Genomic DNA, 27,695 nt, shown 5'->3' on the forward strand with positions numbered 1-27,695 from the left:
CGGCCCCCACCCCGTCAACTTCCCTCTTCGACGGCCGGGCAGAGGCGGGGGCGGGCGGGCCTGAGAGTGGCGCAAGGACACTCTCCACACCAAGGGTCATTTGCTCTTTTACCCCCCCTCTGTGGCTAATTTATTTTAGAGCTAGGGGAGGGAGAGGGGCGGGGCCATCCGGGAGGGCTGCGAGGAGGGGCTGGGCGAGCCCAGGGGAGGTGGGGGCGGGGCGGGGGCGAGGTGGGGGAGGGCGGGGAAGGAGCCAGGGGTGGAGAGGGCCGGAGAAGGGGCGGGAGTTGGGGGAAGGGAGGGGTGCTAGGGGAGGGGAGGAGCAGGCTAGGGGAGGGGAGCGAGGGCCCGCAAGGGAGGGCTCTGGGGGCGGGCGAGGGGAGGCGGGGGTGGGGGTGGGGGTCCTGCCTGCGGGGGGAGCCGGGGCCGCCCCTTGTCCGGCCACCCCCACTGCCCAGTCCCGCTCCCGGCCGCGGCGGCCGCAGCAGCCGCAGCAGCAGCGGCCCCAGGATGGTCAGCGCCGCTGCCCCCCAGCCCCGGCCTGTCGCCCCCGGCCCGCGCCCCCGCCCCTGTCCCTGGGCCGGACGCCCCCCCAGGCCGCGCACACTCACCTAGGACCCGGCCGGAATGCCGAGGTACGGGGCCGCGGGCCGGGGCGGGGGCAGGCACGGGAGCGCGCGGGCAGGCCGGGGTCAGGGGGTGGTGACTGTTCGGTCCGGGTGTCCGGAGCTTTGTCCGCGGGCTCGGGGCTGTGCGAGGGCCGGAGAGGGCGGGGGCTGCAGGCCATGGGGTTCAACTAGGCGGGGGTCGGAGGGCAAGGCCGGCGAGAGACCCGAGCGGGTGCGTGGGAGCCGAGGGTCACTTCCCGGGGGGAAGGGTCGGCAGAGTAGGGGATCGTCACTCGGCCGCCGACGGGCACCAGCTTCCTCGCCCCCTCTGGTGCGGAGGCTGCCGCAATAGCTAGCAGCTGACTCTGAGGGGAGTCTGCGGGATTGGGGGGTGGCGAGCCAGGATTTGCGGGTTCGGGTCCCAAAAGGATCCTGCGTCTGGAGCCCGAGGGTCGGCCCGCAGGCCCCTCCCACTCCGTCAGGTCTTTGTCCAGCGGCCCCTGTGTGTGGGAGGGGGTGGGGGCTGGGTTACTGGCCTGGAGATTCCCCAGCATCGTGACGGGGCAGTGACAGGAGACTGAGGGTACTTCGGGTCCCTGCGTCCCTAACTCCCACTGCCTTCATTTCTTCTCTTCTGGCCTGGGAGAGCAGAGCCCCCATCTCAGAGTCGGGGTGTTGCTGGAAGCTGCACTTACTTACCTTCGCCCTTGCCCTCCAGGCTGCAAGGGAGACCCCCTAGGCTCCCGGCTCTCTGGAGAGAGCCCATTAAACTTCCCCGCTGCAAGAGCCCTCTCCTGGTCTGCAGAGATTCCCATGCTAGGAACCTCTCTGTAGAGGCTCCTCCGCAGTGTCGCGCACACAGTAGGTGCTCAGCAAGTTTGGCCCCCTTTGCGCCTCTGGTCCCCTTGCCCCTCCCGGCAGAGGGGGCCTGGGAAGGGGTCTGCGCGGGGGAGAGTGCGAGCGGCCTGGAGCCTGCGCCCGGCGGCGGCCCGGAGCGCAGGGGTGGGTGGACGGGTGGGTGGGCTGTTAAAGGGACGGTCACTAAATCAGGATTAGGCCGTAGGGCTGTCAGGCTGCCGGCCCTGTCTCCATGGATACCTAATTTGGAGGAGAATAGAGGACGGAAGAATGTTTGTGTTGTCCTCCGCACGGGCTGCGGCGCCCGGTCGACCGGGTTCCAACCCCACTCTGGGCTCAGGGCGTGGGGGCGGGGGGTGCTCCTCGGGTCCCGGGGCCGGGAGCCTTCCCTGTGGAGCCGCCAGGTCTCTGGGGTGGGCCAGGAGACGCCGGGTCCGAACACCTCTGCAGAGGGAGTCCCAGACCTTCCCAGAACTCAACCCGAACCCTCAGAGCATCCTGCTGGCAACGGCCCCCTCCCGAGCCCAGACGCTCTTCCCTGCTGTGCGGTAGCCCCCCACGGGCAGACGCGCCCGCAGCGCCGTGTCGCGGCGACTCAGCTGCCGGGCGCGGGTCCCCGGTGGCCGCGAGCGCCGCGGGGCAGGGGGCGGGGCGGGACTTCCCGGGAAGGGCGAGGAAAGGGGCGGGGCCTGCGGGGCTGGCTGGGCCGGCCCGGGTGACTGGCCTCATAAATCCCCCTTCCCACATTTAGCACCATTTCATTTATTTCCACTCGATTCCATTGGTGTCCGCAGCAGACAGGAGCGACCCTTACGCCCTCGCCGTGGTATCTGCTGGGCGAAGCGCTCTTACGCCAAAGAGAATTTAGCTGTGCGGGGCGGTGGAGTTGCTCCTGCTGATGCCTGGGTGACCCGCGTTCCTGGGGGATCCCCAGCTCCCCAGAAAAGGGGGCTGAGAGACACAGGGATGGGTTTGGCTCCCGAGGCTCTGCCCGATCCTCTGGCCGCGGCGTGGCGGTGAGCTGGGCTGGGGATCCCACGATTGGACAATTCCAGCGCACGGCGTGGAGGAAGGCCGGGGAGAGGCACCCAGACCCGAGTGGGGTGTTCCAGAGCTCTTTCCTGCCTTTCTCCTGGTCAACCATGGCCACAGCTTTTTATGGATCAAGAGTCCCCTCCCTCCCCTGCCCGGGCTGCGGCTTTTATTGCTGAGATCTCAGACTCTCACCACGCAATTTCACGCCTCTCTGCCTTTGCTCCTGCTGTTCCCTCAGCTAAATGCCTTCCCCATTGTCCCTGTCTTTCCACAACCTCCTCATTCTTCAAGGCCCAACTCGGATGCCACACTTCCTACATGCAGCCTACCCAAGCCCTCTTGTCACTTGCTCCTGCGTCCATGGTCTCCTTGCCCTGCACCTGTGCCTCCCTTCAGCCTTTGTGGTTGGCTCTACATGGGGTTTTGCCTCCCCGAGGACAGAGGTAGAGCAGATACTTCCCTGCCCCCACTGGACTTGGCACAGGGCTTGGCACCTTGTGGGTGCCATAAGTTTTGGTTAGTTGAATAAAAGGGATTTTGTAAGGGCTTTTAGCTAGGCAGTCTGCAGAGCATGCAATCTGGCCACTTTCAGTCAAATAGCTCTGTGCTCTTGAGTGGTGGAGACCCCTGGGTGGGTCTCCTCTCCTCCTCTTCCTCCTTCTCCTTGGTGACCCTCCCCCACCCCCCAAGTCTGAGGAGGACTTTGCCCCTTCCCTTCCCCTCAGACCAGCATTCTTTCCCTGCCATTATCATCCTGTTAAACAGAGGGGCCAGTCAGGATCCATATGGATCACATTAACAATTGCTTATTATCTGGGCAAGACTCCCCCCACTCTCCACCCCTAGCTCCTACTGCTGCAGTTGCTGGACCTTGAGGAGCCCGCCTCCCCTTCCCCCACCATTGGTCAGTTGGGGAGGGCAAGGGACAGGCTGGACTCCCTTACCCTCCCTGTGCCTTTTAGCAGAACTTTGCTTCTTCTTGACTTGGCAGTTAATGACTCCTTTACCCGATTTAATGAAAACCAGGTTCCTCACAGGAGCACAGTTCAGGGAGGTTCCAGGGCTGCAGCAGGGAGAGGTGGACTTCAGACCCTGGTGCACCTGTGGTCTGCAACACTGAGAGCCCCCGCTGTCCAGTGGATGGAGGCTGTGGGTTGGAGGAGCCACACTAGGCTGACTGTGGGTGTCCCAGCATCTTCTGCTATCTTAGCTTTGGACTGGCCCTGCCTCCTCCTGGGAGGTGGCAGGCTAGTGGGGAGTGAAGGAGATCAGGACGGAAAGATCCTGCAAGGCTCTGTGGCATTGGGTCCCTAGCCTGTCCGTGCAGACAAAGAAGCAAGAAATCTGCTAGGGCTTCCTGGAGCAGCAGGAGTTGGCCTTGAAAGATGAGGAGTGGAATTTATGTTTAAACGTGTATAGGCCAAGAATACCAGGGATGGAAGGGGCCTTCAAGATTACCCAGTCTTGGAGTCCATACTTTTTTGATTTACAGAGCCCTTGGAGGAACTGGTGAAAGGCATCCCTAGGAAGCTGCATTGCCATTCATTGACACCAGGCTTTGCATTCTGCTTTAGAGCGTTCTTGGACCCCCACCCAAGCCCACTGGGGAGCTATACCAAGAAAGCTTCACCCTAGTCCAGCCCCCTGTAATGTGCTGATGGCAGGGTCAGGCATGCAGCCTGGGTTTCCTGACCTCTCCACTCAGTGCTTGCACCTTGGCCTCATTACTGGCAGGGAGACAGCATGAGCCAAGGGGCCAGGGGTAGGGGACTGAGGTGCAGGGCCAGCCTTCGAGTGGGAAGGTTCACATTGCCTGGGTTGGGGTCTGGGCTGGTCATCTCATCTCTGACTGTGTGGCCTGGAGAGGAGGCTGTCCAGGGACTTTATTGTTTTAGGGTCCACTTGTCCCCAGGCACAAGGATGAGTGGCAGGAAAGCGGAGCAGTTTCTTCAGAATCCTGGTGAATCAGTTAACACTTACAAAGCACTTATTAAACTCTACATCTCTTCTGGGAAATGGAACTAAGAATGGCATAAGCATTATTATGAGGATTAAATGTGGTGGGAGCTGGGAGCTGGGAGCCCTGAGTCCTGGTCTTGAATGACTGTGGGTTTGCGAGGGCCTGGTCAGAAAAGCAGGTGAAAGTGCTCAGGGCCATGATTGCTGTCAATGCTGACATTTCTCTGGTTTGTCCAGCCAAGGAAAAGAGATTGCAGTGGGGGCCGGGTGCAGTGGCTCACGCCTGTAATTCTAGCACTCTGGGAGGCCGAGGTGGGTGGATTGCTCGAGGTCAGGAGTTCAAGACCAGCCTCAGCAAGAGCGAGACCCCGTCTCTACTAAAAATAGAAAGAAATGATCTGGCCAACTAAAATATATATATAGAAAAAATTAGCTGGGCATGGTGGTGCATGCCTGTGGTCCCAGCTACTCGGGAGGCTGAGGCAGTAGGATCGCTTAAGCCCAGGAGTTTGAGGTTGCTGTGAGCTAGGCTGATGGCCACGGCACTCACTCTAGCCCGGGCAACACAGCGAGACTCTGTCTCAAAAAAAAAAAATAAATAAAAAGAGATTGCAGTGGGAACCACCAAGTGCCTTGCTGTCATTTCCTTTAGCATGAGGTGTGGACAGTGTCAAACTTTGGCATTCATCTTGGGGGCTGGAGGTGGGGTGGGGAGTTCTCGGTGGATGGCAGAGCTGGGCAGTGGCCACGGGCCTGCCTCCATAGGGCTATGGCCCCAACCCCATGTAATGATGACCAGCCACAGCCCCTACTCTAGGGACACAGCCCTGAGCTGCAGTGACCTTGCTGCTAATCAGGTGTAATCGTAGACAAGAAACTTCAACTGTTTGGGCCTCAATTTCTTCATTTGCAAAATGGGGATAAGAACCTCACATCATGGTGATTTGGGCCCTGGTTTCAAATAGTCTGCCCCTTTGGCTCCAAAGCACATGCCCCTCTCTGGTGACCTGCTCAGTGACTCAGGACCCAGGGACTCCAGAGAACCACATCCCAGCATAAGAGTAAGGAGGAAAAGAGGACATGCATGTGAAAGTTCTGGCCCATGACAGGGCTTGCCCAGGCCATCCTTGAAGCCCCCTCCAAAGTAGAGTTGGGGGTGGGGTATCAGGAGGTGAGTGGGAGGAGAGCCAGCGTGGCTGCCTGTAGGAATCTGGGGGGTGGCAGGATACCTCCCTCCATCCCCTCTCACTGCCTGTGCAGACTCAGGCCACCTGGTCCCCAGCCTACTGCTGTGATTAAATGGGGATGGATGGGAAGATGTGATGAAGAGGCTGCATTTTACTCTTAACAAACCTGTGTTGAGCATCTACACACTGTGTCCCAACACCGTGCAAGGTCCTGAGTGTAACTTAGCTGGATCCCTGAGGGTGCCCAGCCGGGGTCAGCATTCCTGGACCCCTGAGACACCCCAGACACTCACTGGGCACCTACGGACCAGGCCCTGAACTGGGGCTTTCATACCTGGGATCTTCCTTAACAACCTTCTCTCCCACATGGCCAGGGAGAGCCAAAGGATGTCCCCAACCCTGGCATTGCTTTGCCACAGGCACCTAGCATGAATCATGGCTGCCAGGCCCTCAGTATTTTTTCCAGGTAGCTGTTCATCCAGGAACCATTGTTTTCTGATGTGGTGTCACCTTCAGGGAGCTTGCAAGATGTTGGGGACCAGTGAAGAGGCAAAGGGACAGGCTATGCTTCAGGACCACTGTCCCTATATTCTGGGAGTAGAGGGGAGCCACTGAGGGCATTGAGCTGGGGAGTGGCAGGCCAGGAGCTGTGGAGAGTGTACAGGATGGCTTGCAGCAGAGAGGCTGTAGAGGAGGTCCAGGGCCTTGCATTGGTGGAGTCCTGAGGAGACTGCGTTTTCCTGGGGGAGGCTGTGTCAGTGGGAATTAGAAAACTGGGACAAGGGCTACTTACTGCTCAGGGAGAGTCCACTTGCTGCTGACTGCCATGTTTGACCTTTGGATGCTCAAGAGCCTGGAGGTGTTTGTTCTTTCCAGGCCAGTGGGGAAAGAAAACTGATGGGAGTTAGGTTATACTTGAAAAAGGACCCTGCCCCCACCCCCACAGCCTGTGGCCCCCTCCCCACCCAGCCTGTCTGTCGGCTTCTGCTGGGCCAGAGGGGCTCCCTGGGAATTCCCTGGATGCCAGGAGGAATTACCCCTTCCACGCAGCTCCTGCAAGCGATGGCATTTCATCAGGGGCCGAACTCTCTCTCCTCTAGGAAGGGCCTTCTTTTCCAGGCAGACTGTGTCCCATGTGAGCTGGCCATTGTTTTATCACTGTCTTCCATACTGTAGCCCTCTTCAGACATGAGTTTTGGGGTCTGAGCCCCTTGTTGAGAAAGATGGAGCTTCCTAAATGGAGTGGGGAAGGCAGCTGGGGGACCAGGGGGGTGGAGGTCAGTTGAGTGGGGACCTGTTGAGTTTGCAGTGTCTGTTAGACATCCAAGTGGGGATGACCTGGGAAAACTGCTGAGAGAAGGGGAGGAGCCCTTCCACCAGCCTGGGAGCACCCCTCCCTGTGAGGACAGCCTCTGACGTTGAATGCCTCTGCTGCTGGGGAGCTCAGCACTTCTAGAAACAGCCTGCGTGGTCTCAGACAGAGCCAACTCCTGTTAAGCCAAAAATCTTTCAGAGAGGATTTTCCACTTTTGAGGAGGGTAGGGAGCGTAGGGGAGGAGGGGAGAGGCTGCACAGAGCTGTACAGTCTGCCACCTGCCTGTCATCCAGACATCTGGTCCTCAGAGCCTTTCTCCTCCACATTCCTCTAGACATGGTCTCCAGACTCACTTCCCTGTCTCTCAGAGTGAGGCAGGGACCCTAACCAGGATCTGGGGTCCTAACCTTGAGGCCAGAGCTTCTCAGACCTGGGCAAGGACTTACTTGGTCCAATGACAACAGCTTTGAATTGGGCTTGTGGCTAAGTACAGGAGGGGGTTCGAGGGAGGAGGGCTAAATGGGATAGGGGAGGTTGATGAGGAGGATGAGAATCAACTGATACCTCCATTTTCTTAGCTGTCAAATGGGCACAACATCTGCTTCTCATGTGGGAGGAAGAAAAACATCTGGAGCCAGACTGCCCAGGCAGGTGGCACTCTGTCCTAGCTTGGTGACTTAGGTTAGCCATGCCTCAGTTTCCTCATCTGCAACAGGGGAGTCACTTCCTAGGGTTCCAGTGAGGATGCACTGAACTAATGTGTGGAACACACTCGGAGTAGTGCTCGGCGCTTGTGTTGAGAACCCCATACCGGGGCAGACGGACAGAGGAGCGTTGTGCTTGTTTAGTCTCTTCCTAGCCCAGTTTCTCTGTCTCTCTGTTCCTGTGGCCCTGCAGGTGTGGGGGCCACCCCCTGGAGGACAGCCCTGCCCACTCACGCCCAGGTGGACTGGCCAGGCTGCATAGCTGGAGTTGCTCAGCTCAGCACCCCCAGGGCTGGGAAGAGGCTGGGAGGAGGCTGAGGCAGCCACTGGGGACACCCGGTGGATTGCCTGGGCCTGTTTCCTCACCTTTGGTCAGGCTGGCCTTCGGGGGCGTGTCTCACACCCACCCACATGCACAGGGAGGGACCACATTTGGGGCCAGAGGACATAGGGGCAACCAGACTTGAAAGCATAAGCCTTTTGGCCAGGCAAGGTGGCTCATGTCTGTAATCCCAGCACTTGGGGAGGCTGAGACAGGAAGATTGCTTGAGGCCAGGAGGTCAAGACCAGCCTGGGCAACATAGTGAGACCCCACCTCTGCAAAAAATAAAAAAAAAACTGGTCAGGCGTGGTGGCACATGCCTGTAGTCCCAGCTACTCAGGAAGCCGAGGCAGAAAGATCCTTTGAGCCCAGAAGTTTGAGGCTGCAGTGAGCTATGATGACTCCATTGCACCCTACTGCAAAAAAAAAAGAAAAGAAAAGAAAAGAAAAGAAAAACAACAACAAAAAAAGCGTAAGCCTTTGGGGGCTGCGTACCACCCAAACTGACTCAAGTCAACCTCAGATCCTGCATCTGGCTGGGGGGACGGCAATGTGGGGCTCTGGAGGAAACTGGAGGCTCTTGGGCTGAGCCACTCCACAACCCCTAGGAGTTCACGAATAGAAGTATTAATATAGGCTGGTGTTATTAGTGCCCTTTGTAGTCCCGTGTACTTTTATTTTATGCATTGCAAAAGTAATTTGGGGAACAGGCCACCGGTTTTCCAGACTGTGAAAGGGGCCTATGGCTTAAATGCAGTAAGAAGCCCCGACCACACCCTCCATCTCACGCACACGCTGGGCCAGGTCCCAAGGGAAGAGGAGCCCTGGGTGCAGACCCACGAGGAGATGAGCACTTTTGGAAGGGTCTTGACCAGCCCCAGGTAACAGTGGTGCCCCCAAGCGGACAGACAGCTGCCCACATCCCCCTTCTCAAGCGCCTGTGCCCTGTAGCTGCCCGGGGAGTGTCCTGCAGCCCCCTGCGAGGCTCATTTCTGTCCCCACGGGGTCTCAGGAAGGAGCTGACTCTAGGCGGGCAAAGCATAGGATTTAACTGCAAATCTCTGTACCTCCATGAAAAAGCAAGCAATCTTTTACAAAAGTAATTGCCAAAAAAAAAAAAAATCACTATTGTTAAAAAGTCCAGATCAGCCTTGCTCCAGGGGCCTTGCTCTTCCCTCCACCATCGAATCAGGGCAGGTTTTCTGAGGGAGGGGACTTTGGGAGGGAAAAGGACAGGAAGGGCTAGAGAACTGCAGTGCAAACAAAGGCTCACAGATAGGGCTGGCTGAGCTGGGCAGGGCATGGGAGCCCAGTTTAACACGTGATGCCACCTCTAATGAGGCATTGGAGTCACAGGACAGAGGTTCCCAAAGAGAGCCATCAACAGCCTCAGAGTCCATATGACGGAAAGGCCTGGGAGCGCCCCAGCTGCAGAACTGGGGAGGGGCCATCTGGGCAGAGGGCCGGCCGGGGCGAAGCCGTGGCAGTGTGAGCGTGTGTGGCCTGGGGAATGGGCGGATGTGGCTGGAGGGGCTACACGGGCCTGAGGCAGGGGCTGAGGCTGGAAGGAAGGACAAACTGATCCACCTCTGGTGCCAGCCTAAGTGGTTCAGTGTCCACTCTGGCTGGTGGAAGGTTGGTTCTGTGTTTTAGACAGAAGGACCCCTGTGGCAGCCATGCAGAAGGAGGATCAGGAAGGCAGAGAGCAGAAGCAGTGAGTTCCGATGTGGTGGGGGACGTGGGAGCTGTGGTCATTTCAGAGAATGTCGGCGGGACTCAGTGGCTGGCTGGATAGGTGGAGACAGGGGCTCCAAGGCTTTCAGCCACAGTGAACAGATGGACAGCAGAGAGGAAGCAGAGATGTTTTCCTTGGGCATGTTGAGTCCGAGGTCTCTGTGGACCCCCCAGGGGCTCCTACAGATTCTTACATAGATTCCTAAATCTCCTCCTAAGATTGCCAGGGACAGTGAAAAATGTGGCTCAGGACGAAGCTGGATCTGGGCATCACAGGCTCTCAAGACGGATCTAAGCAGGGGCAGGACACCCTGCCTGGGAAGTTTCAAGTGGCAGAAGGTGGGGTAGGGGGCTCATGGCAGGCCCTGGGGCCCCTCTTTCTGTTGGCAGAGGAGAAGCTGGTGACAGATATCCCAGGACACAGGTCAGAGGGCCAGGGTCAGGCTAGAACATGCTGGGAAGCTGTGGTTTGGGGCTGCATTTTCAGCGAAGTCAGCCAGCCAGGGGCAGGACGGGGAGCTCGCTCCTGCAGGGCGGTGCTCTTTTGGGCCCCAGCGGGCAGCTCGGGAGCCATGCTTCTCCTTGGAGTCATCCTTCAAACCCATAGGATACTTCTGGCCCCAGAGTGCCACTCCCCCACCTTTTTGCAGGCTGAAGCACCTAGGCAGCCTCTTAGGAGCTGAGTCGGAGCCTGCCCTGGGCTCTGTCCTGGTGTCCTGCCCCAGCCCCTGGCCTCCTTCTGGCTTGTCTTCAAAGCACCACTCTCCTTCACTGCCCTCAGGCTGGCCTGTGAGGGGGATGCTGGGTCTCCCCATTTCACACTGGAGGAAACAGATTGAGACACTTGTCCCATATCTCAGGCTGACTCTGAGGCCAGTGCTCACTCCCTGTAACACCTGAGCCAAGGGTGGGAGAGAGGGCTCGCTAGAGGGGGCTCAGAGACCCCCAGCCCCGGGCAGGTCTTTCAGGCTGCCCTTGAGACACCTGTCTCACTCAAGTTGATCATGGGTGCGGGCTGTATTGTGGGGAGGGGTGCTGGGAGCAGCCAGTGAACGGGTGGAGAGGGGAGAGAAAGGGAAAGCGTGTGGCCCACGGTAGACCAGGCTCACGCACTCATAACCCCCTGCAGCCTGCTGTGGGGACTGCAGGAGACAGGGAGATCAGACCCCCGCCCAGTACCAGTGGCCTCTGGGACACAGCCCCTTGCCCTCTGGAGCCCCCTGGGAAGCATAATGATAACGTTGCCCTCACTTCCTTTTCTGCCCTTTCTCTAGGGCCCAGGAGTTGAAGTCCATCCCTGACCTAATCCAGGGTAGCTCATGTGCAGTGAGAAGGGGGTGTGGGGACCTTGTGCTGCCCTTGAAGCAATTCCCAGCCCCAAAGACTCACTTTACCTGGCCAGTTGCTCATGCAGCTCCTCTCGCTCCACATGCAGGGGAAGGAAGATCAGCCTTGCTAATCCTCCTCGAGGGGCTGGTAGCTGATAGCCCCAAGCCTCCAAAGCTATGATGTGGTTTAAAAGAGAATGCTTGTTAACCAGAATGGTTTTCTCTTGCTGAAATTTCAGCCTAACCAAGGGAAGTAAGCAAAATTTAGGCAAGATGTAGACATACTGTGTTTTCTTTGGGGGAAGGGACAGGGCAATTGGTCACTCCAGGGAGATGGGTTTGGGATGGTGAAACAGCTCTGGAGCCACCCGGTTGGGGACGAAATGGGATGGTGGAAGGAGAGGGCTCAGAGCATCTCCCAGCCACACCAGGGGGAGGGTGAGAGAAGACACAGAGGGGCTGCTGGGAAGAAGGGGGTGGGGAGGAGAGTAGGGCTTCAGAGCTGGAAAAGTGATTAGCAGCTCTGATGAGGCTGGAGTCGGGCCTGGAGGCCCTGGGGCAGCACAAGAGAAAAAAAGAGCCATAATTCACAGAGGGCGACAAAGAGTGTCCCCCTCAAGGCAGCCAGATCACAGGGGTACTGCAGCCACAAGCCCAGGGGATGGGTGTCCCTCACTGGGATTGGGGGCTGCCCCAGGACCTCCTGCGAGAGCAGGGGAGAGCAGGGCAGAGCAGGGCGGCCCAGGAGCCGCCCCCAGCCTCCTGGGGGTAGTAGATGGGCTGTTTGATCAGTGAGTGTGTAAATTGGGATTTTATGGATCGCTTATTCGCTGCTGGAGCTGGGGCCCCCAAATTCCTCTGTGCCCCAGAATGCTTAATCTAGTCCTGAGCCTCCCCTGGGAGGCGGAGGGGAGGAGAGCTCCCCACAGGCCCCCACCACTCCTGCTGTGTCTCCTCCCAAGGCCCCAGGCTTTGTCAGTTGCAGGTTGAGCAGTTCAAATGTGCTAATACACTCCCTGGGGGCCACCGGACAGTGGGACTTACTCTCCAGTGCTGTGATTGGCCAGAGAGACCAGGGAGGGGGCTCCTGGCAGCAGCTGGGAGTGTGTGTGCTGTGCACGCGCACGCAAGTGTGCCTGTTTGAGGGGAGGGGGTTGGGGGGTGTCCACACTGCTCAGACCACTGGGCAGAGACAAAGGATCTTCATCTAGCCTGGAAGGAGGATTAAGCCCACAACAAGCCATGCCCCTACCTGGTCAAGCTGGTTAGGGAGCCCACCTGTCCATCTTTACATACTCCTGTTACATCGTGACATGGTGGGGGCTTATTCGATGTGTGTTGAATGGATGGATGGATGAGTGACCACAAGAGCGATTGTATTTTTCGCTGGGGCTGTGTCTGCTGGGATAATCCTGCACCTACAGATTTCTCAATTTCCCCCTACGGTTCCTAAGTATCCCCCCTCCCCTCGCAGAGGTTGGCTTTATCTCAGGCCTGGCCTGACATCAAGGCTGGACATGAGAGACTGGCCAGGCCTCCGGAGACACAGCTGTGACCCCCGGACTCTGTTACCACTTGAGAGTGCTTTCTCTGTGGTCACGTTTCTCCCTCTCTGCTGGCCCCCATCTGTCCTTGGGATTTGATGAGGATGAGGATGGTAGGCTGGGTTGAGGAGGGGTGTTGAGTAGCTGATGGGGGAGGGAAGCACAGCCTGAGGGCCAGATGACAAACTGCCCTGTCCCACCTTCCTCCCCTCCACTTCAGCCTGCCCCTCCCGTCCTGAGGCAGGCCAGCCAGGCAGGCTGGTGGCAAGGGGTTTGGTCCAGCTAACCCACCCTCCCTCCCGTGGTTCTGGGGGAAGCTGGAGTCCAGTGTAAAACTCCCTGGGAATCCTAATGAAAGAAGTCCAAGTCCTGAGGAAGTCTGCTGAAGGCCCTAAGCAGTGAGCTCCATCGCAGTAGGTGGGTGTGAGGAAGCAGCTGGCTGCAGAGCTGAGCCCTCGCTGGGACTAGAGCAGCACTGTCCATAGGACTTTCTGTGATGAGGGGGAAGGGTTCGGTGTCTGCAATGTCCAGTATGGTGGCCAGTACCACACATGGCTGTCAAGCACTTAGAATGTGGCCAGTGCTATTGAGGAAGTGCATTTTTAATTTTATTACATTTTAGTGAATTTAAGTTTAAATAGTTACATGTGGCTAGTGGCTGCCATTTGGACAGTGCAGGATTAGAGGTTGTGGTCAGCGGTTTAAGCCAAGCCCTTGGGTGCGAATGCCAGCTCTGCTCCTTTCTGGCTGGGTGGCCCTGGCGGGACTCTTCCCACTACACTGTGCTCCTGCCCCGGCCTGCTGGGCTGCCCCAGGGGGAAATGCCATGTGGGTCACCTGCAGCTAGGGCACTCTGCTCCTTTGTGTGGCTGAGCATCCCTTAAGAGGTCCTGGGCCACAGGAAAGATAAATACCCAGGGACAGCCTGACAGCCCACAGTGGGAAAGCAGTGACTGTAGGAGGCTCTAGACTTTGAGGTATCTTAGAAAATTCCTTGGGATGTCAGTCCAAGAAGGCTTCCTGGAAGAGGGGGAGTGTGGGGCACGGTTGGGCTGGAGCTGGGCCAGGAGATGGGTGGGAGGGCTGTGCCTGACAGCCTAGCCCTGGAAACCTGCTGATTTTGACCCTGATGTGAGGGCCCTGTGCTTGGCACCCAGAGACCGTGGCCAGGGTTGGGGTAAGGAGGGGTTGATAGAATGGGCTGAAAGCACCACCTCCCCTCTTACTAGCTGTGTGACCTTGGGAGAATCACTTCCCCTCTCTGAGCTTCCATTTCTTCTTCTGTAAAATGGGAAGACTAATGCCCATCTGGCAGGGACATTGTGAGGATGAAACCGAATGGTAACTATGAAAGTTCTTTGCAGACACTAGAAGGCTGGCAAAAGGGAGGGTTTATTTTTCAAGGGTGCTGGGCCCCTGGCCTGGCCTCTCAAGATGACAACAGATGGTCACAGCTTGGCTGTGGCCCTGACCGCGGACAAGGCAGGGATTTCTGTGCTGCCCTTCCCCCCTCCCCCCAGTGCACGCGCGCGCGCGCGCGCGCACACACACACACACACACACACACACACACACACGCTCTGAGCCCAGATGGGGGCTGCCTGGCCAGCTTTGCTCAGGCTGACCTCCTGCTGTTTGGCATTTGACATAGGAGGAGGCCAGGGCCAGAGCACACCCCCAACACACCCCCGGCCCAGAGAGGAGCCAGACTGGCGGGGAGGCCGCACTACCTCCAGGAAGCAGGATCCCAAGGGCCCTGATCTCTTTACCATGTGTCCAGCGGCCTTTGATGGGAATTCCATCGCCCCTTCTGTCCTTCCCACAGAGGCCTGATGAGGGTGGGGCACAGAGGAGGGAGATTTAAAAAGGAGGCCATGTGGGGTCCCTGGGGGGCTGAGGTGGGTGCCTTTCGGGGCTGGGCAGTCTCCTCTGGTGTTTGCAGACACAAGCTCTCCTCCTGGGCACCCTTCCTCTGTCCTTTCCTCAGGTAAATCCCTGGCTTCACCTCTTGCCACCCTCACCGTTACCTGCGGGCTCAATTTAGTCACTCTGATTTTTTTTGTTATTTGAACACACAGACAACTTCAAGCCTCTTTGCTCATCCATCCATCCTGTAGTCTCCTGTAGTCTATTAAGAACTTAACTGTGTGCCAGGCACTGTCCTAGGTGCTTGGGATAGAACAGTGAACAAAACAAAGTTCCTGCTCCCATGGAACTTTCTAGGGGGTATGCAGACAACAAAGCGACAAACAGGTCAGATTGGGATCCGTGTTACAGAGGACTTCAGGTTGAGGGGGACAGTGTCTGAGGTAATGGCTGAGCAGAGACCTGAAGTATGGGTGGCTGGGAGCCGTGAGCGTGGAGTTCCACGCCTGGATCTCAGCAAGGACAAGGGCCCTGAGGAGTTGTGAGGAGGCTGGTGGGGGGAGGGGACAGCCGCAGCAGGTGAGGCAGACAGGTAACGGGAAGCAGATTCTCAGGACCTGGCAGGCCAATGGGAGGACTTCAGCTTTCGTTCTGAGCAAGGTGGGAGCCACCAGAAGCTTTTGGGTGTAAGAATGCCAGGATTGAACATGTTTTCAGGGGTTGCCCTGGCTACTGTGCTGGGACTAGCGAGTGGGGGACAATGTAGAAATGGGGGGCTGAGATGGGAGGCTGCTGCTGTCAGCAAGTGAGGAGGCCCTGGAGGTGGTGAGATACAGTTGTGTCCGGGGTAGATGCTGAAGCTGGGGCTAATCTGACTTGCTGGTCTAAAGTGTGAAAGACAGAAGTTAAGGATGAGCCCAAGGTTTCTGGCCCGAGCAACTGAAAAGGATGAAGCTGCCGTTTCCTGCCATGGGGAAGACTGAGGGAGAGGTAGGCTAGGGTGGTGAAGCCAGAAGTTTCATTTTTGGGCATATTAGTTATGCCAATTGAATATTCTAGTGGAGGTGTCAGGAAGAAGGTTGAGTATGCCAGTGTGGGGTGCAGGGGAGAAATCTAGGCTGGAGAGCCATGTTAGGAAACGTCAGTACATGGGTACCTGGCAAAGCCGGTAAAATGGCTGAGATCACCTGAGGAATTGCCGTGGAGAGGGATGAGAAGGCCGCAGGGCTGAGCCCCTGCCTGCAAGGTGTTGAAGGGACGATGGCAGAGAGGCTGAGGAGGTGAGGGAGGCAGGGGCCAGGAGAGGGGGCTCCTGGCGCCCTACAAAGAGGAGCACTGGGCTGAGTCTACGCTGCTGAGTCAGTGACATGGGGGCTGACAGTGACCAGCAGGTTCAACGATGCAGGTGCAATGCGGTTATAAGGCGCGGGTGGGTGGAGTGTTGGGCGTGAACGCCTGGTTGGAAGGGGTTCAAGAGGGAATGGAAGGACAGGAATCACAATAGTAACACAGGCAGCTTTTAAACTGCCCCCCAGGTGGGACTTTGTTCAGCTTCCCCAAGGATGCTAGGAGTCAGCGGGCGCTGGAGTGGCCAGGAAGATGCCTGAGTGAGTGGGCCTTGCCGCAGGCCTGGAGGGTTGGTCCAGGGAGGCATGACAGACGGGTGGAGCTGCACGAGCAAGGGCCTGTCTCGGTCCTGAGTGGGCAGGGCGGACTTTTCTAGTTATGTTGGCAGGGGTTCCTTTAGGCCCTCACGGGGAGGAAAGCTGGCTTGCACTGTGTTGTGGGGCCGGTTCCCCTCCACACCCCCAAAGGATCAGGGAGGCTGTGATGATGGTCACAGACAGCCAACAGAGGACACGCAACTTGCCCAGAGACACGAAGAGATTCACTCCAACAACGGCCACCCCTGTCCTCCCTGTTCCCACCCTCCAGCTCTTGGCTTGTAGCCCCCATCCTCACCTTCATGTGCCCCTCCCTTACCCCTCTCCAACTCCGAGCTCATCCCTTCTCCAGCCCAGGGCTGAGTTTAGGGACAGAGAAGGTGTTCAGATCTCATTCTCTCCTCAGGGATCTGCTGCTCAGCTTGCGTCTTTGCTTTACAGAAATCTGTGGAGGTGGAAAAACGCCGGCTCCGAGGGTGGAGATCCCGTTTCTGGTCCCAGCTCAGCCTCCAGAGAGCTGTGATCTTGGGCCAGCCACAGCCATGTCCCCTCCCTGGCATTCGGTTTTATCATCTGCTGGGCGCCAGCACTCCCTGCTCAGCCTGCTCCTTCCTGCTCCGTCTTCGGAGACCCATTTCAGATGCCCAATTCCCCCTCCAAAAAGCACCTCAGCTGTCTCTGAACCTCCGAATTCTCTTTCTTTTTTTCTCTTTTTAGCTATGTATATGACCTTTTATTTAAAAAAAAACTATCAACCCTGTTTGCTCCTGTGATTCCTCATTCACACAGAAAATCAACAGTTGTCTATGTTTTAAGGGTAATACAATGAATTTTTTATTTTAAAACTTTATTTATAAAAGAGTTAATGATTGTGTGTATTTGTGATATGCAATATGACGTTTCGAAATGTATATACACTGTGGAATGACTAAATTGAGCTAATTAACATATGCATTATTTCACATATTTATTTGTGGTGAGAACACTTAAAATCAACTCTCAGCCATTTTCAGGCATCTGATACATTGTTATTAACTATAGTCACCATGTTGTCCGATGGATCCCTTGAACTTGTTTCTCTGGTCTAACTGAAATTTTGTATCCTTTGACCAACCTCACCCCAGCCCTCTCTCTCTCTTTCCTTCTTTCCGTTTCCTTCCTTCTTTTCTTCTCTCTCTTCTCCTCCCTTCCTCCTTCCTTCCTTGTGAACTGCTTTACCTCATCTTCCCAGTTAGCTGATCAAGCCTGTGAGCGGGGGTCACAGTCTGAGCCACCACTGACACCGTGGCTGGCACTGGCGGTCTCCGCAGTGCAGGTGTTTGCTGGTGGCTGCAAGGCCAGAAGGCAACAAGACAGTGCACTTAGAGAAACTGGCTGCAGCCACCGAAATGGGAAGCTTTAGCCTCCTCTCTGGCATCCTTTGGCTCATTCCGAAACATGCACTGAGCTCTACCCATGCTCAGCCCTATGCTGGGCCCCAGGGCGCCCCGCCCCCGCCCCCCCTTGCAGGGTTCTGGGGGTCCAGCTGTGCTAGGCGCTGTCTCTGGCCTAGAACGGGGGGAAGAGGTTCCTGTGTGGTGGGTGCAGGGGCTGTAGCAGGTGACCGGTCCTCCAGAGTCCTCTTGTCACCCCTCCCTCCCTTCTCTTGCAGTAATGGAGGGTTGGCATGAGGGGGCAGGGCCCAGAGGAGGGGGCACAGTTCTGTTCAAGCTCTGCCAGGCAGCCAGAGACCCCCTGGGGCACCAGTTGTAAGCAGTAGACAAAAAGCCTGGGACAAAAGGCCTGTGGGAGCCTTGGTGAATAGATTAATGAGATTTCCATACGGAGTCCCGACAATGGGATTCTCCACTCCAGCCCCTTTGTCCCAGGCTGAGATAATGGAGCCCAGAGGAGGCTTGCCCAGAAGGGCGGCATCTCCACACAGGCATGGAGCCGCCACACAGCTGCCCCTTCTTCCCTACCCTGCCCCCAAGCCCTGCTTGGTCCAGTCCCCTCCCTCCCCATGGGTAACAGAATCCAGAATCAGAATTGCTCTAAGATCTGGAAGGGGCCTTGGGGGCCTCCTTAGGGAGTCGGAGAGAGGGGTGTTCACACTGTGCGGCTGGGGGTGGCCTCCTACCCCACCTTGCATAAAATTTAAATTGTTTCTAAGTGAGAAAGAAAAGTTTGAGGTCTACCCATCTAAACCAACTGTCTCAATTGACAAAGGAAGACAGTGAAGCTTAGAGAGTTTCAGTGTCCTGCCCACGGTCACACTGTGACAGCTCAGGGTGCTTGTTGCCCCAGGAGGCCGGGTTGAGGGGAAGGCCGGTGTTAGGCCCCATGCACAGAGAAACTGTGGTCCACAGGCACGGGACACGTGGGCAGCAGGACCAGGGGTGAAATCGGCGCCTGAGCGTGTTGGCCAGTTAGCGTGTTGGCCAGTTGTGAAGACTGAATCATAGCTCTCATCAATCCTGGAGGACTTCCTAAAAATGAGGGTAGGGGTTTTAGGAATTATTTTACTCTTCCTTCCAGTAATTCTTTCTGTAACTGTTGATTGCCTATGAGTTTGAAGGGCTGTGCTCTGTAGGGAGAAGAATCAAGTGGGGTTCCAGCTTCCTATGTGTACAATGGCTCTTCATGGTCAAGGGTCTGCAGAGAAAGCTGCTTTGGGAGTAAGACTTAGTTCTGTGAACGGGGCAGTGTCAGAAAGGGTTTTTTCTCCAGAGTCCTAGTGACCACAAGGGTAGGCCACAAGATCCAGATAAGGAACTATGTGCCCAGCCTAGGGGCGTGTATGGTCATCTGATAGCACTTTCACAGGGAAAGGGACAGCTCTCCTTGGGCTGTTTTACCAGGAGAAAACACAAATGCTCCTGCTTGGTTTGAAGGGTAAACATATAGCACCTGGGGCAGAGCCACATTCATGGGCAAATACAGAAACTGTTTGCACAGGCCCAGGAAATGAGTGTTGGTGTGTGCTGTGCAGCGGCCTCAGGCGTCTCTGGCTGCAAGAACCAGGGAGGCAGTGCGGGCATGTGGCTAAGGGCCTGCACTTTGCAGTCAGCTCCTTGGGCTTTGAATCCCACCTCCACTGCATAACAGCTGTGCGACCCTGCAGATGTATTAATCTCTCTGTACCGTGCGGTCTCCTCAGCTGTAGAATGGGGATGATGGGAATAGTATTGATCTCAGGGCTGCCGTGAGGGCTACATAAGATATGTAAAATATGGAACAGGGCCTGGTTCTGTCCCCACTGCCTACATGCTGGCGACTGGCCTGTCGTATCAAAGCTGGAAGGAACTTCCTTTCACAGAATGTTCACCATGTTCCCCCAACCCCAAAAGGAAGTGATTTGTTCAGAGTCACTCAGCAAGGCTGGGGCACTGCTTGGGTTCTTAATTTGTACTACTTTTGCCCCACACTGGACTGGGTATTTTACATCATCTTTTTTAATCCTCACAGCCACTCTGTGCATGGTATATGTTATGCCCTTTAAATGGAGAAATTGAGGTTCAGCAATGTCAGGCAGCCTGCCCAGGGCCACAGTGTGTGTCTTGGGCCTGTATTCAAATTAGGTCTCCCTGATTCAAAGCCTACCCTCTCCCCCAAGTCCTCAGGGCCTTTCTTCACCTCCAGTCTAGCTGATACAGGGGACTGGAGTGTGTGGTCTGTGAACCTGGAAGGGAGGCAGGGGATTCCTCTCTGGGGAGGTCTTTCCTGGAGGCACCTGCAGGAGACAAAGTGGCAGCAGTGGGGCAGTGGAGGGGAGAACAGTGGGTGTCTCTGTGTGAGAGCAAGAGGGCTGTAACTGGCCTAGGGGTGGGGGCAGAAAGCCAGGCCTGCTGGGCCTGGGTCTGTCAGGAAGGAGACTGCACTTCAAGTGTGTGTGTGTCTACAGACATATGCACATGAGCCTGCAGTTGTGCACATCTGTGCACACCCCTGGTGGTGTGTGCATACATGCTGGTGTGTGCTTGGCTCGTGTGAGCCAGCACTCTCAGCCTGTGTGCAGGTAAGGCAACCTCCCCTCCCTCTTTCTCAAACTTCTGCCCTCTTCCTGCCCTTGGGTTGAGCATGGTCCTTGGGCAGCTGAACTCTGACCAGAACTTTGTTCTTTCCCTTGAAAGGAATCAGAGGGAAATGTAGCGCTATGGAACTAAACTTAGCAGCAGTTGCTGACCTGGTCCCCTGCTTCCCGGTTAGACCACTTAAAGGACCTGTAGCAGATGCTATATCGCTGCATGTAGGCAATGATTCCTCAAAGAAGAATGAAGGAGAAAAGAGAAAGGCTGGTTGCTAGTGGGGGACCCAGGATCAAGGGAGGTCATTTTGAAGATGGGAAAGAATTAAGCTTGCCCTGGGGAGGGAGCCAGTACAGAGTAGGGAGGAGGGATAGTTAATTGATGGTGCAAGGTCCGAGTCTTGGCCAGTATGCGCTCCAGGGCTGGGATGGATGGACCCTCAGCCTTCTGGCTGCAAGGTGGATACCAATGTAGAGAAAGGTGAAAACAGAGGGCCAGAGATCAGGGATGTCTGCCCAATGGCTTCATTTTTTTCCCCCCTGGCTAAAATGGGAGAAATTTGCTTGGAATGGAAGGGCCAGTATCTGAGATTAAGTATGGAGATCAAGTGGTCTGGATGAAGTGTTATGGACAAGGTCCCCCTGGGGAAGGGCTAGAGAGAGGGGCTGAGCCCTGGAGTAGGAGAGATACAGTGGGTATGAAGCTGGGGACAGGGGTAGAGGACTGGAGGTGGCTTCCTGGAGTCTATTCCCAGGGATGACCAGGGTCAGAGTGTTTGGTGTGAGGGTGGGGATTTGAGTGAAGATTGCTGGGGGCCAGGGCAGGAGCTGGTGAGAGGGAGCCTGGACCAAGAGTCTTTGGGGAATGAAGGGAAGGAGGACCCCACTGACAACATGAGAAGGGGCAGAGGGGCTAGCAGGAGGTGAAGGAAATGCGTGTGGACAAGTCCAGATCCAGAGCCTTCTTTAGTGTGTCTGTGTCCTTCAGAGGGGACAGCTTGTAGTTTAATATGCTCAGGGTAAATGCTGTCATCAAGGTCAAATCTTTTTCCATATTAATTAAGGAGCCAAAGCACAGATAACACTAAATAGAAAAAATAGGCTTGGGGTCTATGTAATAACAGAATACTTGCATTTGTATAACTTTGATGTTACCTCTTAAGACCCTGCAACAGAACAACTTGTGATTTATTTATTTATTTTTTGAGACAGAGTGTCGCTTTGTTGCCCTGGCTAGAGTGAGTGCCATGGCATCAGCCTAGCTCACAGCAACCTCAAACTCCTGGGCTCAAGCGATCCTCCTGCCTCAGCCTCCCGAGTGGCTGGGACTACAGGCATGCGCCACCATGCCCGGCTAATCTTTTCTATATATATTTTAGTTGGCCAGATAATTACTTTCTATTTTCAGTACAGATGGGGTCTCGCTCTTGCTCAGGCTGGTCTCAAACTCCTGACCTCGAGCGATCCACCCACCTTGGCCTCCCAGAGTGCTAGGATTACAGGCGTGAGCCACCGCGCCTGGCCAACTTGTGATTTTTGATGTTCCTGGAAATCGCCCTCTTTGGTACCAGGTAATTTGTCTGATCTTTGGATATTCCTCTCAGCAGGGCTGGAGAGCTGCACATCTGCCCTCCACAGACCTCACACTTAGCTCTGTGAGTCTCCATTTTTCCCTCCTGCCACTGGTGGCCACTATCGCCTTTCTCATGGGGGTGAAACAGCCTGGAGGATGCACCTTCCTTTTTAACACATTAACTGCCGTGTGAGTTGTATTTAACTCATGCTAGTTTTGAGCCTGGGGCCTTGTGAAGCAAAACCCGGACAAAACCCTGCAGTTGGTTCTTGAAAATCTTACTTGTTGATGTTCTATTGTTACAATTAATATTGACAATTTAATTCTAAAAACGTAGATTAAATAAAGTTGATAAATTATTTTTCTATTTGTTTACCTTTAAATTACACTTAAGCCTGACAAAAAAACTTTACCCTTATGAATTATTTTTCAAGTTTTCACATTACTTTTTACATTACTAATTTTCAAGTTTTTATATTACTTTTCTATTGAAAAAACACAGAAAAGAAAAAATAAATTTTTCATTAAATTAGAAAGGATCATTTTATTTTTGAAGTTGTAATACTATTTTCGTAATAAAACACCATGGAAAAAACATTTTTTTCCAGTGTGGCAGTCAATGTGTTAAGCTTTGGTATCTAAGGCCCATGCCTTCCCTAGGGCAGGAGGGATGAGAGTAAATAGTTTTATTTTCAAAGACTGTCTTCTCCCATTGATGTCCGGTCACTGCCACAGGAAGTAGTGAGAATCAACAGAGGTGGGGCTGCTGTCAACAAGCTGCTGAAATAAGGCCAACTGTGGAGAACTGAGAATAGACTTGATTAATTTCAGTCACTTCACCACTCCCCAACTCACATCCCCTTTCAAGGCCCTAGTGACCCAATATTTCTTGGTACCTTCTACGGACTCACAGTGTATGGTTATTCAGGTTGTGCACTGCACCAGGGCCCTACTTCTAAGGGGGCACAAATCACACTTTAGACACTATCGATTTGTAGATTTATGACAGTTTTCCAGAAGGTGGCAGTAAAGTGCCTTGAGGAAGGGAATAGGGCATCTGAGCTAGCATGGCCCTGGCTTTCTGGATGCATTGTGCTTTGCACCTTTAAAGGTGCTGTTCCTGTGATCTGGGATGACCTGCTCTGTGGCCTGTCGGGTCAACTTGGTCCCTCACCCTTCAAGGTCAAGTAAAGACACCACTTCCTTGGTGAGGTGTTCTCAACCAGGTGTGAGATGTTTCCCTGAGTCCCAGAGCCATTGACACACACCTCTATTTTCTCACTTCACAGAGGACGTTGTCTACCTGTCTCCTGCACCTGGCTGAACCATCCTATTCACCTTTCAGTCTGTCCCCATGCCCAGCAAAGCTTAGGATTTGCTCAATAAAAATTTGTTGACAGTGCTATTCCCTAGGCCCCAAACCCCTTTTACCAGTGTTTGGCTAGTGCCTTGACAGGTACTAAAGGACAGTGTAAGAACAGCTGTGGAACCATTCCACTGTGTTTACAGCACAGATGTCAAGAAGGACATTGTTTATTACATCTCACAGATCTGCTTCCTGAGGTCCATGAAAAAAAGTTCTATGATTTCAATGTCAGGAACATTTTTGCTTCTTTTGAGTAATGGTGATTTTTTACTTTGCAAAATGAGTGTGATCACATCTCCTTTATTTCATTACTGGGAAGTTCAGAGACAAATTTGTGATTTACTTTCTATGATGTGCATTGTTGTATACTAACTTTCCCCTGTCTTCTCCAGAATGTCATCTGTTCTGTATCATATTTTTGCGCTGTGCTGAGACATACTGGGAATGAGGCAGGTGGCAGCACCTGCACTGGGCACACAGCCATTACCTACAGTTGGGTGTGCAACCCAGGTACTTCCATCAGGCAGGGGCTAAAAGAAACCAAGTGGAAAGGAAGTGAACGGTTCTGGGTGAGCCAAGGAGGTTTCCCAGGAATGAAAAGGCACTGCTGCACACACACATCCACATCTCTGATCTCAGGCCCAAAGGGGGTCTCGGAATCTCAGGGAAGGCTGAGGTGAACAGAGAATTTAGGAATATCAAAGTGCTGGGTCACTAGGCAGGGACCCTAGATGGCCCTCAGTCATCTTTATATAACCCCAGTGGCCAGCCCATAGCGGGTGAGCTGCAAATATGTCACTGAATGAGCCTCACCTGGGTTTGAGTAGGCCCAGAGCTGGGGTGTCCCAGCCACTGCCTGATCCTTCACTTCATTAGGTCTGAAAGTAAGGACTGTGTGGCCCACAGAGGACATGGCTGGTGTGGCCAGGACAAAACGATAACCATTGCCTACAAGGTGAAGTTAGGGCCAACCATGTCCTTTCCAGATCCCTCTTGGCTCTGAGGAAAACATTTTCAGATAACTTTAATCCTGAGACATAAACGGTATTTGGTGCCTGGAGGGAGGGCCCCAGGAGGGAGGGACGGTAGGTGGCGGATGCTGGAAGACCAGCCTGTCCCAAGCTACACTCTAAGCGGGCAGGCCTATGGCTGGCGGGCAGTCGGTGGAGCTCTGCAGGACCTCACCAGCTGCTCCTCCCTCTTGCCTGCAGCTCTGTCGAAGATGCACTGGACACCGGAACACGCCCAGCCCCTCAACCAGTGGCCAGAGCAGCACTTGGACGTCTCCTCCACTACCCCGTCGCCGGCCCACAAGTTGGAGTTGCCCCCTGGGGGTCGCCAGCGCTGCCACTACGCTTGGGCACACGATGACATCTCCGCCCTCACTGCCTCCAACCTCCTCAAGCGCTACGCAGAGAAGTACTCAGGGGTCCTGGACTCGCCCTACGAGCGCCCCACCGTGGGCGGCTACGGCGACACCACCTTCCTCAACGGCGCCAAGGGGGACCCGGAGCCCTGGCCTGGGCCAGAGCCACCCTATCCCTTGGCCTCACTCCACGAGGGCCTCCCAGGAACCAAGTCGGGCAGTGGGAGCGGTTCCGGGGGTCTCGGGAGCTCCCCTGTTTTAGCCGGGAACCTGCCGGAACCCCTCTACGCTGGCAATGCATGCGGGGGCCCGTCGGCAGCGCCCGAGTACGCGGCGGGCTACGGTGGGGGGTACCTGGCGCAAGGTTACTGCGCGCAGACGGGCGCCGCGCTGCCCCCGCCGCCGCCGGGGTACGGCCCCTCGGGGCCTCTGTACAACTACCCTGCGGGGGGCTACGCGGCGCAGCCCGGCTACGGCGCTCTCCCACCGCCCCCGGGGCCGCCCCCGGGCCCCTACCTGACCTCGGGCCTGCCCGCGCCCACGCCCCTGCCCCTGCCCGCGCCCGCCCCGCCGCGCCCGGCGCCCACCTCCTACACCTTCCAGACGGCCGCTCCGGGCGCGGAGGCCGGAGTGTCGCTGAAGCGCAAAGCCGCCGACGAGGGCGCAGAGGGCCGCTACCGCAAGTACGTTTACGATCCCGCAAAGACGGCGGCCGACGGCGCCGCCTATCCCGCCGGGGACAACAGCGAGTGTCGGGGCAACGGGTTCCGGGCAAAGCCGCTGGGAGCCGCGGAGGAGGCGTCGGGCAAGTACGGTGGCGGCGTCCCCCTCAAGGTCCTGGGCTCCCCAGCCTACGGCCCGCAACTCGAGCCCTTTGAAAAGTTCCCGGAGCGGGGCCCCGTGCCAGCTTCTCGTGGGGGCTTCGCGGTGCCGTCGGGGGAGCCACCCAAGGGTGTGGACCCGGGGACCCTAGAGCTGGTGACCAGCAAGATGGTGGACTGCGGGCCTCCAGTGCAGTGGGCGGATGTGGCAGGCCAGGGCGCGCTCAAGGCGGCGCTGGAAGAGGAGCTGGTGTGGCCCCTGCTGAGGCCGCCCGCCTACCCCGGCAACCCGCGCCCGCCGCGGACCGTCCTGCTCTTTGGGCCCCGGGGCGCGGGCAAAGCGCTGCTGGGCCGCTGCCTCGCCACGCAGCTGGGCGCCACGCTGCTGCGCCTGCGCGGTGTGACCCTGGCTGCACCCGGCGCCGCCGAGGGCGCGCGCCTCCTCCAGGCCGCCTTCGCGGCTGCGCGCTGCCGCCCGCCCGCGGTGCTCCTCATCAGCGAGCTGGACGCGCTGCTGCCCGCCCGGGACGACGGCGCGGCTGCCGCGGGCGCGCTGCAGGTGCAGCTCCTGGCCTGCCTGGACGGCAGCTGCGGCGCGGGGGCCGATGGTGTGCTGGTCGTGGGCACCACGTCGCGGCCTGTGGCTCTGGACGAGGCGACCCGCCGGCGCTTCGCTCTCCGCTTCTATGTGGCGCTGCCCGACAGCCCGGCCCGCGGGCAGATCCTGCAGCGGGCGCTGGCCCAGCACGGCTGCGTGCTCAGCGAGCCGGAGCTCGCGGCCCTGGTGCAGGGCACCCAGGGCTTCTCTGGGGGCGAACTGGGGCAGCTGTGCCAGCAGGCAGCGGCCGGGGCGGGCCTCCCGGGGCTGCAGCGCCCCCTCTCCTACAAGGACTTAGAGGCGGCGCTAGCCAAGGTGGGCCCAAGGGCCTCCCCCAAGGAGCTGGACTCGTTCGTGGAGTGGGACAAAATGTACGGCTCTGGACACTGATGGCGCGCGGGGAGGCTGCGGGAGCCTCCGCTCCTCCCTCCCTGCCTCCTCCACTTAGGAGGGAGGTCATTGACTTAACCCTGCTGGGAGGGTGCCTGCCCCAGTGGTGAATGTGGGGCGGGGGACCGGAGGGCTCTGCCGGTGGATTTTTTTTTTCTTGGGAGGGAAAAGGCTTCTGCCAGGCAGATACATGCCATATGCGCCGTGTACTCAGGTTTTTCCTATTTATTGTGGACGGGAAGCTCGCCATCTCCGCCCAGCAGAAGGGGCAGTCCTGGAATAGGCTGGCAACTGGAGCCTCAGGAACTCCTGCTCTCTTGCCACAATTCTTTTGTCTCCTCACTATCTGAACGGCAACCTCCTCCTGGACCCCTCTCTCTCCACCCCTTTCTTTGCATTCGCTTAGTTTTTTCTCCCTGTTGCTTTGTCACTGCCCCCACCCCCATGCCGGCCCTGTTTCTCTTTTGTTCCTCTCTGCCCATCTCTCCATCCCTTGCTCTCCGGAGTCCCTGTGCTTTCATGCCTCTCCCTGTCTTCTGTCCACCTTAGTCAGACTGCAGCACCCCTTTGCAGGAGATCTGGAGGCCCAGGGGCTGAGGAGAAGGGGAGGAGGGGTTTCCCTTCCACCTGGTTGTCCCTCATCCAGCTGAAATGTGGGTGGGGGGAACTGGGTCAAGCAAAAAAAGAAAAAAAAAAACCCAAAGACGGGGTTTTTGGGGGTTTGTTTTTGAGGGAAAATCCCAGAAATGTAGCTTGTTTAATATTTTAGGCCTCTTATTTTTGTAAGATTGTGTAGAATTTGCTGTTTTTTTTTTTTCTTTTGACAACTCAGGAAGAAACTGACCTCAGAAAGAATGTTAGGCTTTTGCTGCTTTCCTGTGTGTTCCCCCCACCCCACCCCGGGGAAGCAAATTCTCCCAGAAGACTCAGAAAGTGAGAGGTGTGGCAAAGGGGAGAGGAAGACCCAGAGGCCTCACTCAAGCCCCAGCTATTCCTGGGACAGAAGCAGAATGTATTTCTAAGGGCTTCCTTCCTCCCCAGGTGTGAGGTTGTGGGCAGGGGTGTGGAGGAGTGGGTGGGGATTTGAGAGAGGGGCTAGGTCTTCCTTTCCCTCTCTCTCCCCTCTGGGACCCACCCCTCAGTTTAGTGTTGTTTGTGAAGGGTTATCCAGAGTTGGGATGGCCTTGCCCAATTCCTGCCCCAGACCCAGACCAGACAGTAGGCTGGGAAGGCACAAATGGGAAGGTGACCTCAGCAGACAGTCCTCAGAGAGGTCATCTCACCTGGCCCCTGCCTTGGCAGAGATCCCCAATAACTTCCACTAAAGGAATCCCATCTGGGAAGACAGTCTGGCCACAAGTCTGGTTGGGCATAAAATCGACTACTAGGCCTCAGCCACCTTCTCTGTTGGGAGGTTCTGAGGAGGGTTGGGCATCCTCATAGCAGAAGGT

General features: G+C 56.4%; 1 protein-coding gene across 2 annotated transcripts; it reads left to right on the forward strand.

The window, feature by feature from the left end:
- The first annotated feature begins 573 nt into the window (after window positions 1-573).
- FIGNL2 (fidgetin like 2) lies at window positions 574-26,692 on the forward strand. Of its 2 annotated transcripts, none has more exons than XM_045554880.1 (2): window positions 574-635; window positions 24,281-26,692. In XM_045554880.1, the coding sequence occupies exon 2, from the start codon at window positions 24,292-24,294 to the stop codon at window positions 26,242-26,244; it is 1,953 nt and encodes a 650-aa protein (XP_045410836.1). In that variant the 5' UTR covers window positions 574-635; window positions 24,281-24,291; the 3' UTR covers window positions 26,245-26,692. The 2 variants fall into 2 exon arrangements, with proteins under 2 accessions (XP_045410836.1, XP_045410835.1); XM_045554879.1 differs by lacking the exon at window positions 574-635 and adding an exon at window positions 23,448-23,579.
- Window positions 26,693-27,695: the final 1,003 nt, after the last annotated feature.

The sequence above is a fragment of the Lemur catta genome, chromosome 6 (assembly GCF_020740605.2).
Source record: "Lemur catta isolate mLemCat1 chromosome 6, mLemCat1.pri, whole genome shotgun sequence".
Taxonomy (NCBI): domain Eukaryota; kingdom Metazoa; phylum Chordata; class Mammalia; order Primates; family Lemuridae; genus Lemur; species Lemur catta.